Source organism: Carassius gibelio, chromosome B2 (assembly GCF_023724105.1).
Source record: "Carassius gibelio isolate Cgi1373 ecotype wild population from Czech Republic chromosome B2, carGib1.2-hapl.c, whole genome shotgun sequence".
NCBI classification, from domain to species: domain Eukaryota; kingdom Metazoa; phylum Chordata; class Actinopteri; order Cypriniformes; family Cyprinidae; genus Carassius; species Carassius gibelio.
In genome coordinates, this window is record NC_068397.1 from 3,953,701 (window position 1) to 3,969,498 (window position 15,798).

The 15,798-nt window shown below is 37.3% G+C and overlaps 2 protein-coding genes across 8 annotated transcripts in view; one reads left to right on the forward strand and one right to left on the reverse strand.

Moving 5' to 3' along the window:
• The window catches only part of LOC127950968 (parafibromin), a 150,304-nt gene that overhangs the window by 28,652 nt on the left and 105,854 nt on the right, over window positions 1-15,798 (forward strand). For 2 of the 4 annotated variants that reach the window (XM_052548448.1, XM_052548447.1), the window contains exons 11-16: window positions 4,697-4,754; window positions 9,228-9,263; window positions 9,613-9,700; window positions 10,394-10,555; window positions 11,382-11,482; window positions 11,573-11,714. In XM_052548448.1, coding sequence (XP_052404408.1) covers window positions 4,697-4,754; window positions 9,228-9,263; window positions 9,613-9,700; window positions 10,394-10,555; window positions 11,382-11,482; window positions 11,573-11,714 — 587 coding nt within the window. Of the gene's footprint in view, window positions 1-4,696; window positions 4,755-9,227; window positions 9,264-9,612; window positions 9,701-10,393; window positions 10,556-11,381; window positions 11,483-11,572; window positions 11,715-14,451; window positions 15,333-15,798 lie in introns of those variants that run through there. The other 2 variants (XM_052548446.1, XM_052548449.1) reach the window with 2 other exon arrangements.
• LOC127950970 (beta-1,3-galactosyltransferase 2) overlaps window positions 1-15,798 on the reverse strand; it is a 115,843-nt gene that overhangs the window by 8,335 nt on the left and 91,710 nt on the right. The window lies entirely within an intron of this gene.

A 15,798-nucleotide genomic window follows, 5' to 3' on the forward strand; every position in this document is an offset into this window, starting at 1 on the left:
AACTTGGTACTAAAGAAATGAAAATGTGACTGTACCAGGTTTCTTTAAATACCGGTGTTACCGAGTACCCAGTCAATGCGGTTCTTGACGCATACAGCGCTATGATTTCCACGAAACAGAAAACGCAGATAGAATCTCAAAATCCAGTCATGAAAATGAAACTTTTAATTTTAATATGGACAGTCACTGAATTTGTCAAAGTTAGCATAAATTAATCAAATCTCCATATGGACCAGTATCTGTAAATGTTAAGCCACAAAAGATTGTTGAAATATGAATCCTTCATGTTCTGCGCATCTCTGTGTGAATGAATGAATGGTTTGTTTACTACATAGACTGAAGCGTGTGATGCTTGCAGTAATGAGGACATAAATACATAAACAACATCACCAGAACTGTTCTGAGTCACTTCGCAAGAATTTTAGCATTTCATTTGAGTAAAACCAGTGTCAATTTAAAGGTATTCACGGCAACCCATCAAAATAAGTTCATTTTTACATAAAGGCATTGTGCTAGAAATATTACTGTTATTTAGTAAAATGTATTATTTTGAAAACAATTTATAAAACTTTATTTTTTTTTCAATCACACAATATTTCTTCCATGTTTTAATTTTAAAAGCAAATCCCCTTTATTTACCAAAAAAATAAAATGTTTAGATTTCTTTAATTAAAAGATTAATTTAATTTAATTTAAAAGATAATGCTTATTTTATTAGCATATTTCTGTGTTTCGCTTTTTGTTACTGAGAACTGTGGATTTTCACTGGTATCAGTACCGAATACTGAAATTTTGGTACTGTGACCACACTATGTGGAATCCATAGGCTCTTCCATATTCATACTTGAGCTGGCTCCAGAAGGGTCCTCCTCTTCCTCCTCTGGCCCCAAGTGAGATCTCTTTATTGGCGTTGAAGATAGCAGTGGTATTAAAGTCAACTCCAATATCCAGGTATAACATAGCTGTCTGTGTGCCTTCTGGCATTTTAATACCGTGGAGTAATATAAAATGTAAAAAAAAAAAAAATCCAGAAATATTATTACTGACAATACTGAATATATGACTTCACACTATATATAATCTGGATCAGCAAGCCTGCACTTTTGTAGTGCGGACGTAAAGTCTTCATTGTCAACTGTTCACAGTTTTTTTTGGCTAGCCACATGTTGCACCATGGTCAATTCTTCAGATGTGCTTGCCTATACTAATTAGTGAACTTATTTCTGCACAATATTGAAAAGCATCAGAGTATTTATAGTCTTGAATCATATGCATTTGCAGGATGTAAACAGTATTTTGCAGGTATTGTTCCCATTCATCTTCATGCAGATTAGGATTGTAACGATATACCGTTATGGTGATATACAGTCGTGGCCAAAAGTTTTGATAATTACATAAATATTGGAAATTGGAAAAGTTGTTTTTATAATAGCAATTTGCTATTACACATGTTTGTGCGGCCCACTGCAAAAAAAAAATTAACTGACCTCACTATTATTAAGTTAATAATTTAGTACTCAGAAGCTAGATTGTTAACTGTTTTGGCGCACACATATATGCTAAATGCATTCAGGATGAATTTGAAACAGATTTCCAAAAGAAATCCAATTAGAGCTTTATTAAAAAGTTGTAACCTCTCTAGAACAGTCAGAAGTCAAAATAATCACTATAGTAAATGTTGAACAAAATTTATAGACTTATGGCAAAAAAAATCTTTAAAAAAAAATCCCTGTCCAGGGACTTTTTTTTTTTCTTCTTTTTTTGCCATGCATTGTTCATAGAGCTCATTAATTGTAGCGGTGCCTCAGGTGTTGAAATAGATTTGTTATACATTATACAGGTTCACACATACTCCGTTTGCAGTGTGTATACAGTTTGTATACAGGGGCGGCGGCGGCGTTTCTATGGTGACGCATCATTGCTTGTCACGTGACACACCGCAGCAGCAACAGCGCTGAATAAACGATGATCTGCTTTCATGTCATTTTTCCTTTTTTATTCAGAATATTCACAAATGTGTTAGCTATGGCATGAAATATCTGATATTCCGATGGTCAAGTGGAAGTATATTGTTGTTTAAACACCTTTATAACGATCGCGTTAGTTGAGCTGTATGTGCGATGAGTGCCGCCGTTTGTGCCGCAGACGCATTTCAGAGAATCAGATCTGTTGGATATACAACCTCTATGTTTACAACAAGCGAATTCATCCACTTCTCCCAAAATACTTAAAAGAAAGTGGCTGGTGAACTGGGAATAGAGTAAACATTGAAGTTACTTACACAATGTGTATCTGATATGATTAAAACGTGTGGAATTATAATGGAAAGGATTATTATTACCTCTTCCATAGACATCCGTGTGTATTTTACAAACTCTAAATGTATTGTTTTTTTTTTTAGTTCTTTATATGATGTGAATTTATATGTTTGAAACCTAAAATAAACCGTATGTGGTTGAAAACACTGAAAAGTTGTGATATATGACAGCTCTGAGCGCCTGTCTCTGGCTAAATTCAACATTTGAATTTAGCTGTTGATCGTGTGATGCACTTGATCGTACGCGCCAGGGACAAGCCTAGACTGATTACACCTGTGTGATCGTACGTGCGAAAGGCTTTAAAACAATACATTTTCTGACTCTAGCCCCCCCTGTTCCAAACGTCTATGCACACTGTACAGAGACGGCGGATAAATTGGAAAGAAATGAGTGCGGGAGATAATGTGGCCGGTGACAGTGCAGAATCTGACTTGGTGCCAAAACATAAATCATCTTCCATAATTTGGAAGTATTTTGGTTCCAGAAAAGACAATGTGAACCAGAGTGACGTGTTATGCAGGTCGTGCTTAGCAAAAGAACACGTAGTCATATCATATTGTATCGATATCAAGATATCTGGCATGTAAATCGAGATATGAAATTTTGTCCATATTGTTCAGCCCTAGTATCACTTAGACATTTTTAAATATATTAACAATATTATTTATATTAAAAGTAATTGGCGGCCCACCTGCAATACCACCGTGGCCCACAGGTTGAAAACCACTCCCTTATTCTTTATATTTTAGACCTCTTAATTTTACACCATACCCAAACTTTACAGCTAACTTACTATTATTGGGCAGCAAATTTATTGAGGTAAAAGTAATAGTTAATGACATTAATTACTGGGAAATTCACAGCTAGGTGTGCACCGTGGGTGAGGCACATTATGGCTATCTGGTAATGTTCATACACACTGACAATAAGTGAATCACCATAAAAGAAAATAAGAATAATTAATAAAAATCTTACTCACCAGATTTTTTTGACCTGCACATTTGAACACAGGCATACATAGAGGCAAAAATTGCTTGTTGTATTGTTTTCATTTTTGATTTGTGTATGATAATTAAATTAAATGCTGGCAGCCATGTCACCTTGGAGCCCAAGACCGGTTGCCCACTGAAGCTAAGCAGGGCTGAGCCTGGTCTGTACCTGGATGGGAGACCTCCTGAGAAAACTAGGTTGCTGCTGGAAGAGGTGCTAGTGAGGCCAGCAGGGGGCGCTCACCCTGTGGTCTGTGTGGGTCCTAGTGCCCCAGTGTAGTGATGGGGACATTATACTGTCAACAAGCACCATCCTTTGGATGAGACGTTAAACCGAGGTCCTGACTCTCTGTGGTCATTAAAAATCCCAGGATGTCTATCGAAAAGAGTAGAGGTGTGAAATCGGCATCCTGGCTCAATTTTCCCATTGGCCTCTGACCATCATGGCCTCCCAACAATCCCCATATCTGCTGATTGGCTTCATCACTCCATCTCCTCTCCATCAGTAAGCTGGTGTGTGGTGGGCGTTCTGGCGCACTATGGCTGCCGTCGCATCATCCAGGTGGATGCTGCACACTGGTGGTGGATGAGGAGATACCCCCTGACTACGTAAGCGCTTTGAGTGTCTAGAAAAGATACTCAAAAGTTTTTGGAGAGAAAGATTTATCAACTTGTTGATTAGGGTAGAAACACATGCCAAACAATTGTGTTTTACCTTTTAGGTGTCGTCATACCCTATAGGATTAAGAATTATCTTGAAGGGATTACAATTCAAGGGATTAAAATAACCAGGAAGAAACAGATAAGCTTGCCCCAATACAATTGTTGATGGTGGGAAATGTCCAAAGTCTCTCCATAAAGGTGCGTTCACACCAGACGCGAATGAAGCATTAAGTGCAAGTGATTTACATGTTAAGTCAATGCAAAGACACAAATAGACATCCTGTGGTGCGTTTCGCGCGAATGAGGCGACACGAATTGAGCATTTCAACATACATTTAAAAATAAATTTCATAACACGATAACAGTAAAATTTAGAAATATATCTGCGTGAACTCAACTGGCAGAAGCCCCTCCCATGACATGAATTTGCGTGTATTGTGAAGTGAATTTCATGTGCAAATGAAGCAAATTTAACATGCAGATGAAGCGAATAAACCCAATGTTCAAGCATTCAACTACGTGCAAATAGCGCAATTTATTTGCACAGGTCGCATCAGGTGTAAACGCACAGTAACAAAGCTAGCTGGCATGAAGGAAGACATCAAATTGTATCTTTGGATGAAACCATTAAAAATTGCTTTTCAAGGACTGATTGGCCTGTGAACCAACTGAAGGGCCTCTGACTCACCATTTCCTTCCATCTCTCGTTTCTCTCTTTCTCTGTAGGAAGGTGCATCTGCTAGAAAGGCCCAAACACCAGCTATGCAGCCTGTTCCCAGACCAGGTATGGATGAACTTGAAGATTACAGGAATGTTTTGTGCAACATGATGCAGCTGTAATAATGCAAATGTGACAGTATTATTATTCCCTTATAATTTTTTCCCAGTTTTTTTTCTTCAAAGTTTGCATGCTTATAGCTCATGAAGTATTAAAGATATCTTAATGCCCTTATAGATATTGGTTCTTAACAAACTTTCCTTTTGGAATTTTCATTTTTAAAGCCCTACATGATTTAGTTCCAGAGACATAGAGATCACAGTACGACTCCAGGGGTTAATCATTAAATTTGTACACATTTGCAATGGTCAAAAACCAAATGTGGCTTAATTTGCATTAGGGCTGTGCGATTTGGAGAAAATATCGAATTGCGATTATTAATTTTTTTGACAATTGTGATTTGCGATTTGATCTATTTTTTTTTAGCAGGTAATATTATAATTGTATTACTACTATTACATAATTTGCTTAATTGAATTTTCACAGGAAATATTAGTTTATTTCCTAGAACTGTTTTACTTAGTCAATTATTACATAGGTTACATAGGTTGATTTATTCATTTTTAAGTATTTAAGTATTTGGGATTTTAAAGGGTTAGTTCACCAATAATCAAAATTATGTAATTAATAACCCTCATGTCGTTCCAAACCCGTAAGCTTCACCGTATACACAGCTTCAATGGAGGGACTGAGAGCTCTCTTAATGACATAATTTTGATTATTGGGAGAACTAACCCTTTAAGAACAAGTGGAACATGTGTTGAATGTTTCTTTCCATCAAAGTGAAATTAGCAAAGCAGTTAGACTGAATTTACACTTGTTTTAAAACCCGAACCAGGCAGGTTGTGCGCGTGGGCCAGGTCTCATCCATGTTGCCTTTCTCCCCTTGCGGAGACCTGCAGTGTGGAGCCGCGCACGAGTTTAAACAGCTCCTCCATGAGACGCGGCAGAGAGGAGCGAGTATGAGAAGCATTCAGAGACACAGGCTGTGTGTGCACTCTTCTGAATTTGGAATAGCGAACATGCATTATAAACTTCTATTAAATTAGAATATGTTGGGGAGATAAAATGTGCAAGATAAAGTTCATGTATTAATCAGAATATATCTTTTATTCTCCAGTACTGAAAGCAGAACCGATAAGGGAATTCTTGATAGGCATCGATTCAAAGTTTTTCTTTAGTATTAATTTGCCTTTCAAATTTAACTATTGAGCCTGCAGGCATAAACGCACATGCACACACTCTCTCCATCCACTTTTTATTTTTATTTTTTTATAGTGGGCGTTTACACAGTTACACAGAGCTGATTGGGGAGAACGGAGGTGCGCTCACTCTATTGGTTAGTAAGACTGTCACTTAAGGCTGACAGACAAGCATATTCCCTGGAACAGAGTAATATCGCTTCCACACCGCAGGCACATTAGCAAAATTGCAACGTCTCAAATCGGAATTTACGATTTGATTTTGATTAATCACACAGCCCTAATTTGCATAAATATACTTCCTTTCTTTTAAAGAGGAATGTCTGATGAATAAACAGTGTTGAAAATAGAGAAGTATCTTGTTTACTTCTGTCAAAACAACTGCATTAATCATACCTGTGTGAGCGCCATAAATATAATTTTTTCCAAAGTTTGTGTCCCTATAATTCAAGATTTATTTAAACGTTGCCATATCATTTTAGATTGAAGTTTCAAACGTTTCGTTTGGAATCTTCATTTTCCAGGCCCTCTATCATTCAGTCCTGGAGATACAAGGATCTCGATGAGGATCCATTTTCAGATTGTTGATTTCTACCCATTTTCAGTGCTTGAAAACCAAATGTTGGTCACTTTGTGTACAGCTGAAACTTGTTCAATTTAAAGCGGACTAATGTTAAATGCAAAGTAATGTTAAACCGAGAAAGGTATGTTGTTTCACTCTAGGACATACCTGTTGAAGTGTCATAAATATATTTTTTTCCATAATTTGCATGAAGTATTGAAGTTAACTGGATATGATTTTAGATTCTAGTTCGTAAGAAGCTTTTCCTTTGCATTCTTCATTTTAAGGCCCTGAATGGTTGATATTGACATCCCAGTGCAGCTTTGTTCAAATTGTTGTATCTGTTAAGTTATGTTTTATCTTCTGTGCATGTGCAAACCATTTTTTTTTATTTATTTTTTTGTAGTTCAGTTTAGTCATATTTTTAGTCATATTAACAGAGCTCCTGGGGTTGAATATTTTTGAGCAGTGAAGAGTGTTATGGTGAAGAACATTTGTAGTTATCAAGTTAGCCGTATTCTTCCCATTTTTTTCAGTGGTCAAAAAATAAATGTGGTTTTGTGTTTGTGTTTATGTAGTCATCACTGTTGACACTCTCGAATATGCAAAAAGTAACATTACTGTAAGGTCCCTCTTTAAAAAAAAATAAAAAAAGAGGTAAAATGACTAAGCATAAATTAAATTTGCATGCACAAGAGAAGTATAGTAAAGGTGTAAATCGAGTCCAGAGCACTTTACCAAACATTTTACTGTTATTCTTAAGTATAATTCATAATAAGTACGTATAACGCAAAATAAATATGATCTTCAGACTATTACACTTGGCACATTGTTTTCACCAAAAATCGGTCAAAAGCACTCGAGTATTTAGACATTTGCAGCAGTTGTTTTTTTGTTACACATACAGATTGGTTCGACGCAGTCAATCCATTTTGCAGTTCTTTAGACTGTTGTTTTCGCTTGCAAATAACTGTTCACAAGCTTGCAGTTCATTAGACCATATTTTGGTGAAAACGTGCCAAAAGTGTGGAAAAAGTATGCAGATCATATATATATTTGTAGCATGTAGCTGCAGTTTCACAATACATGAATTACAATTACGAATAACAGTAAAATGCTGCAAATATGTTTTTTTACCCCCATATCAAACATGCTCTCCTTTATATAAACCGTATGCTATTTTATGCAGCAAATCAGCCAAAAAATACTTTGTGGATTTTTGCCCATGTTGCTCAACACTATACAGAAGTGTACTGGAGTAGGCTTAATGTTTTCACACTTTCACAGCTGTCATTGTAAGAGAGTTAGCAACTCTGTTTGTGTAAGAGAGTTCACAACCGTAACTAAGGGGGCAGGGCTTACCCATAGCTCAATTCAAATCTACTGGATTTTTTTTTTTTCTTTTTTTTTTAATAGCATAAAAATAGCAAAAATTAACTAAACAGTTATGGTAAACATTACAGTCAGTCTCCTCTTACTGTCATAAGTGTCTGATATTTATATTCAGATAATTACACGCAGCTGTCCCTTCACAGTTCCTACTTTAATAAACTACTTGCACTACATGTTGACTTTTAAACCTAAATGTTAAACAACAGATATTTCAGCACAATTAATGTTTTTGCATTGAATGTTGTCTCTGCCTTGTTTCATCTGATTAACGCCCGTGCCTGCATTCTTTCAGTAAAGATTTCAACTTAATGCATCATGACCGAACGGACCTTTATGCAAAAATGGAAAGGTTTGCGTGAATATGGTATTTACATATAAGGATGGGACCGTTAACTGAAAGTTTTTGCGCTGAGGACGCACACACGTGTCTGTCAAAGCAAGCCTTTACACTAGTGCATCAGCTTAAAGCTCAGACGAAAGATTTCTCATGGTTTGGGCAGCTTGGATGACTTTACCTGCAGGAGCTCATACTCTTTCCTCAGCTATTTTAGATGCATTTTGTCCATAGAAATATGTTATTCAGTGCTGTAACTTGATGCGACCGGCTGAAACTGTACTTGTGCTGTGGGCAGACCAGACTAATCGATAATGAGAATCAATATCAATGATTTTCATTATTGATAATAATCTATTTTATCGATTAGTTGTTGCAGCCCTAATTTCAGTTATGTATTATATAAAAATGCTTTCTTCTACATTAACGGCAAGTTAGTCAACTAAATCATTCATTTTTTTCAGTGTATCTTCTTAATGATCATGATTTTGTTGTTTAACTGAAACTCACGTAGCACAAAACCTGTTTGAAGAGATTATCATTATAATTCCATTTGTTGACATAGGTGGCACCAGAGATTTCACACTTCACCTCTTCTTGTCTACTTGAGATTAAGAATTTCTATAAAAAAAATCATCTAAACATTCATCTAATTATTCATCATCTAAAGCATTTTGTGCTGACACAAACCAGTGTTTATGTACCTGCAGTATGATATGTGAGGAATGTTTTGTACAAAACTGTGACACTCCCTCTTTAAAAAGCCAATCAATGCTCTTTTAAACTTGAGATGGCATTGCAAAGGATAATTTGTCCTGCATCTGCATCATTTTAGACATGTATGAAATGTTAAACATGTTTACACGTGTTCGTTAAACACGAATTTTCATAGTAGTATCTTGTGCATAAATGTATTTATAATTTATTTTTCAAATCATTTCTTGCCAGATTAACAATATGTCCATATTTGGTTTCTGTTTTGTCTTTAGTCTCTCAAGCAAGACCCCCGCCTAACCAAAAGAAAGGTAGGTATTTCAACATGGATGAGGAAAGGAAATATACTGTATCTAGCAAGGATATTTTTATAATTGGTCTTTATCAATTTATATGGTTTTATACCACTATATAGCGTAAACTATTTTTTTCTCTCTAGAATGTATGTACACGCACACTAAATATGTTTAGTTGACTAGATCATCTTGTTAAGTAAAAGCTTTTGTTTGTGTGTGTTTGTGAACCCCTTTTTTTTCTTTTCTTTTTTTACCTACCGAATTTCAATGTCTTATTTTTAAATGCATTGATTATGCATTTCTCATTGTGTAGGATCACTGCTTTTGGCTGGTTTATTTATAACAACAACAAATGTTTTTCCAGGTTCTAGAACTCCCATTATCATCATCCCTGCAGCTACAACATCTTTAATCACAATGCTCAATGCCAAGGATCTCTTACAGGACCTCAAGTAAGTGCTGATTAGATGATTTATTGGAAAGTTACAACTTAATTCAAATGGCTGGTAAATTTAGTTAACATTTTTATCAAAAAACAAATGTCCTTCATTCCTGTCAGAGTAGTACAGATGTTTTTAGTCAAAACTGACATGAAGCCATTCTTAAAATAGCATAAAGTAACCAGTTACCATGTAAAGTTAATCAAGTCTGACCAGCCAAACCAGTTTTATCCTCTGCTTTAGGGCTGTGACGGTTGCTGATTTTTACCACCGCGGTAGTCATGGACCAACAATCTCCAGTGGTGCGGTGTTGATTTAAAAAAAAAAAAAAAAAACGGACGTAACAACAAATTAAAATTATTTAGTTTAACCCAAGCTTAATGCTAGAATTCAAATTTGATCAGATACAACTACAAATTATGAGATGCATAATTCGAATGCTTGGTGAAAGAGATGTGTTTTTATTCTAGCTTTAAACAGAGAGAGTGTGTCTGAACCCCTAACATTATCAGGAAGGCTATTCCAGTGTTTGGGAGCCAAATGTTAGAAAGCTCCACCTCCTTTAGTGGACTTTGCTATCCTAGTAACTACCAAAAGTCCAGCGTTTTGTGACCTTAGGAAGCCTGATGGATTGGAGCGTGGTATCAGTGATGAATGCAAATAAAATGTTTTTTATCTGGCTGATAAAATAGTTTTTCTTGGCAGGTTTGTCACATCAGATGATAAGAAGAAGCAGGGAATTCAGAGGGACAACGAGGTTCTGCTGCAGAGACGTAAAGATCAGGTTCAGCCTGGTGGAGCAGCCATCAGTGTCACAGTACCCTACAGAGTGATCGACCAGCCGCTCAAACTCGCCCCACAGGACTGGTGAGCTCGTCTCTCTCTCTCTCTCTCTCTCTCTCTCTCTCTCTCTATCTCTCTCTATTTCTATCTATCTCTCTCTATTTCTATCTCTCTCTATATATCTATCTTTATCTCTCTCTCTCGGTCTCTCTCTCTATATATCTCAAAACCTGATGACTGAATTGATTATTTTACCCAAAAAAATAAAAATTAATAGTTAAGGCAGTCTTTGTTTACACTTTTTAATATTTTATACTCCAGCTCACTGTAATAACTTGCTTTCATGACAGATTTATTCAAACGTACTTTAAAAAATGAAGACATCCCTAACTGGTTAAGTACAATATAATGAATTTGTAATATAATGCACATTTTAAGCAAAATCCTGTAATGCTATATTGTTGTCTCTTTGCGGTTAAAAGTATTTTATAACGAAAGGCACAGAGCTAATTGCAATTATTTTGATGGTAGGTGAGCTATGAGTAATGCTTAGTGATGTTTTATCACTCAACTTTAAAGAGCAATTTTGTGAAGAATAAATAATGGATCATCAAAATCAAGATTCATTCAAATTGATAAATCAATGTTGTCAGATTAGACCTAGCATCCAGACAGCAGACTTGTTTCGCTGTTGAAGTTTATCCGTCTTGTTTTCACAAAATAGACGCTCGCAGTCAAACATGGCATTGGAGAATCGCTAATCAAATGCCACTGTTTTGTCAATGCTTTTACCTCCAAGCTGAACATTGCAACCTACCAGCAAATTACCAATTTTGAATGCCCTTCATATGCAGTAACTCGGGCCTGAACAGTCAATTCAGATACTGATTTTGTCGTTGTTTCTTCACAGGGATCGTGTAGTGGCCGTCTTCGTCCAGGGTCCTGCCTGGCAGTTCAAGGGCTGGCCGTGGCTGCTGCCTGATGGATCCCCCGTGGATATATTTGCCAAAAGTGAGTTTGGTCAAGGAAAACGCAGCACATTATTTATAATACATTTAAAATGGGCAGGAGTGGTTTCATTTCATGCCTATTTTCATTTAGTCCGAGCCTTTCATCTGAAGTATGACGAGGCACGGATGGACCCAAACGTGCAGAAGTGGGACGTGACTGTGCTGGAGTTGAGCCACCACAAACGACATCTGGACCGGCCCGTCTTCCTCCGCTTCTGGGAAACACTAGACAGGTCAGGATTGCAGCGCCCTGTCCCTTCAGTCCACCTGTAGCATGGCACACACTGAACCTGTCCCTGTTTAATTAAAGGTGCCATCTGTAATGTTTGGCAAAAAAAATCAAGTCATACTCCACATTCCATACCAGATGGGGGCAGTATGCCTCAATAAAGTGAATTGGTCTACTCTAGAGTAACAAATGAGAAACGGCATAGTCTTTATGCTCCGCCCCTACTTTCACAACAACACTACAGCCATAGCCGAAGCCTAACTGTGCGTTCACACCGCCGGCGTCTAGAGCGTCAAAAATCACTCTTGCCGCTCTGCTCACGACGCTGCAGAAAGATTTGTGAGCGCTCAGATGCTCTAAAGTAGGTCGAATGCTTATTTTGTATTTAAAGCGGCCGCAAAGCAAACAAGCTTGTTGATCTCATGCAGACTAACCGCAAGGAGTTATAAGTTAACCTCATTTAAATATTGTTGTGGACGAAATATTAGGATTGTAACGATATAGAACTCCATATACATCGGGAAGGAGGCGGCGGGAACCGGCGCACAATCAAAAACACTTTAATAATTCAAAAATAAATACAAAACGGCGCACCAGCCCCTCACGGACGACTGGTGCGCATAAATAAAAAGCAAACACATAAAATAATGTCCCAGCCCTGGTCCTCTCTCCTCCTCCACGGTCGTCGCTCCAGTTTTATATCCTTCCATCTCCTACGTGGGACTCGATACTGGCGGTGGGGCGCAGGTGCAGCTCATCTTCAATCACTACACCTGGCCTCACTCCTCGTTCCCACGCCTCTCGGCCCCGCCCCACTCGCCACAAGGATCCTTTACTTAAAATGAACAATCTCAGACACCTTGGTCCACGTATCACTTTTAATTTATTTTTTATGTACTTGTACGCAAACAGGGACACATCATAGATTAATACAAACGCTAAACAGCAATAATCAACCTGTCCTTTATTCTGATTGGAAACTAATGTGCCAACTCTCAAGCATTCAGCGTGAGACACACGCAATTAACTCTTTTCACACGCTTTCACACCACACATCAATTTTTTCAAGCAGAGAAAAACCACGAAGCAAAGAGGACACGGAGACCAACATACTAGACAGAGCAGGTTAGTTATGATATAATAAAATGGGTAACGTTAAGTTATAGCTAGCTAATTATCAAACGCAGCTACGGTTAGCCATTGCTAACATTAGCATGTTTATCGAACAGCCTTCGATACATTTCGATGTTATAACTTCCCGAAAACAAATACACAAACATATAAAACAAACTTCTAGCGAAATACTAACAGCATCTAACTTACCAATGCAAAAGAAATGTTGCAAGTTCGGAGTCGAACCTCATTTCTTTCAGGTCCATCAGTTGTCTCCAGCGATTAAAAGCAGTGCCGATGTTCACTCTGGTTCAGCTCCTTTTCTTATCGGATTTGATTTGTGATTCCGAGCGCGGTGGTGGTCTCTTGCCAAAGGCTTCAGTCATCCTTTCTCTCTCTTCCCTGAACTGAAATGAAGTACTGGGCTGTACTTTCCACATGATTGACCTCAGGTTCAGGCACGGCGACAAGCTTTGTGTATTTGACAAGTTATTCGTGTATTGAAGGTTGGCTGATGGTTATGTTGCCCGCATATCGCCTCCCATGGCCGAAACTGGTATTACGACACCAAATTTGTAAAAAATTTGGGTGTTGTATTTGATGAGCAAATGAAATTTGATAGACAGTTTAATACTGTGGTTAAATCTTCCTTTTTCCAACTGCGGCTTCTTGCTAAAGTAAAACCTTTCCTATCTTTTAAAAACCTTGAAAAAGTGATACATGCTTTCATTACCCCCAGATTAGATTGCTGTAACTCACTGTACGCTGAGATTAGTCAAACAGCTCTTTCTCGTTTACAGCTGGTTAAGAACGCAGCAGCAAGATTTCTGACCAGGTCTCGTAAGCGGGATCATATCACTCCAGTTTTACAGTCTTTACACTGGCTGCCTGTACGCTATAGAGTTGATTTTAAAATTGTATTAATCGTGTTTAAGTCACTACATGGTATGGCCCCTTCGTATATATCTGAACTAATTGAATGCAGTGAAACAAGGTCTCTCCGGTCATCAAACCAGAGACTATTGTGTAAATAAATAGTAAATTGTGTAGACTAAAGTGCGTTTTCATCTATCGCCCCAAGACTTTGGAATGAGTTGCCCTCTTCTATTCGATTAGCTCCCTCTGTGTTCATTTTTAAGTCAAGATTAAAAACCTACTGTGTTTTACCATGATTTTATTTATAGTTTTTATTTCTTTTAAATTATTTTAAATGGTTGAAGTACTTTTTAATTTTTAAATTTAATTTTTAACTTTTACTTTTATCTTTACTGTGCAAATGTGGTGTGTGTTTTATGTAAAGCACATTGGTCAATCATGTGTTGTGGAAATGGTGCTATATAAATAAAATTGACATTGACATTGACATGTCAGGCCGGGGCTAGTAATGCTAATGCTAATTAATGTTGATATCTCTGCAGCACTATAACTTGACATTTTTTTTAATGACATCATCGCCCTTATTTCTTCTCATTCTTTTGATGCGTGTAGGTCATGTTATGGATATTTTTACCTCAATTTTTGCATATGGCACCTTTAAATAATTCAGCAATGAAACGATGCATTTTCCAACCCTAATAGTAATCTCAGTAGCGTTATATAGCTCATTATCTTCTTCATCTCTTCTACAGATACATGGTCAAACACAAGTCCCATCTGCGGTTCTGAGAGCGCTGGCCGTCCACCGTCGAGATCTTCCCTCCCTAAGAGACCTGTCAAGATGGACTGCTACACCCCTGATCCTCTCAGCCTCGCTGAAAGCACTTTGGATTTCAGTATGCTTCACCCTCTGCTGACACCAGTTTGATTTGTAGCCTCTTCCTCCACCTGTAGATGAACAGGTCAAGGCAGGCAAGAAGAAATGTGGATGTTTGGGTTGGTCCTTGTTGAGTTTTCTCAGTACATATGCATTTTTCTCATTTTAAAGCAGTTGGTAATCAAGGCAGATTTTCTTTCCTCTCTTTATTTGTAAAACACAAGCTGGATGAGAGAACCATTGAAAATGGTAACTCATTGGTATGAATACATGACTGCTGTCTAAAACTCTTGTAATGATAGATTCACTTTGTTCCCTTTTTTTTTTTTTTTTTTTGGCTTTTTCTGCCTTCTGATCTATGAAGCATAGAGTAGTACATTAAGGTTCACTACACAAATGCGAATAGTAAATCTAAGTCAGATTAGAGGAAGGTTTAGGATGAGATGCCTTTCTTCAAAATACAGGCATTTAAATGACCAGAATTCTACGGTTATATGAAGTCTATACTTCAGATTGTTGATTGTGAATATGCTCTGTAATTCTGCAGTATACTGGAGATTTTCTTAGTTTTATCCAGAAACCCAAGTTCTGCTTACATCTAATTACTATTTTTGAAATGGAAAATGCAGTTACTTCCATAACCCAAAGTCAGTCATCTACAAGGGTACACTTTTTTTCCTTTCTTTTTTTTTTTTTTTTGTATAAATGCATTTGAAATGTTGATGAATGTGGATTATTATTAAAAAAAATATTTAAAAAATATAAACAAATGGTGATGAAATTTTTTTCAGAAGAGCCTCTGACAACTTTCTAAGTTTGTGTCATTGTCTGTTGTCCGTAGTAAAGCACAGCTCACAACAGAAGTCACTTTGGCTGCGTTTACACTTGGCATTAACATGCAATTACCGTGATCTGATCAAGCAGATCGGATCATCAGTCAATCGGAAACCCAGCGCATTTACACTTGGCAACATCAACTGACCTTTCTATCTGGATGACCGACCCGATCTGTCTTTCCCTAGCTATATTTAAACAAGTCTGCAAAGAATGGTTTGGTACAAAGTCAATTTGAAGTGGTTTGCGAGAGAGGGGACGGGGTTTTGCGTGATGTCGCTCTATGAATACAGAAATGATGGTTGGATTACATTTACATTACCCTGAGATCCGATCACAATGCTTTCTTGACTACCTTTGGACCAGGACACGCTGTTCGGATAACATT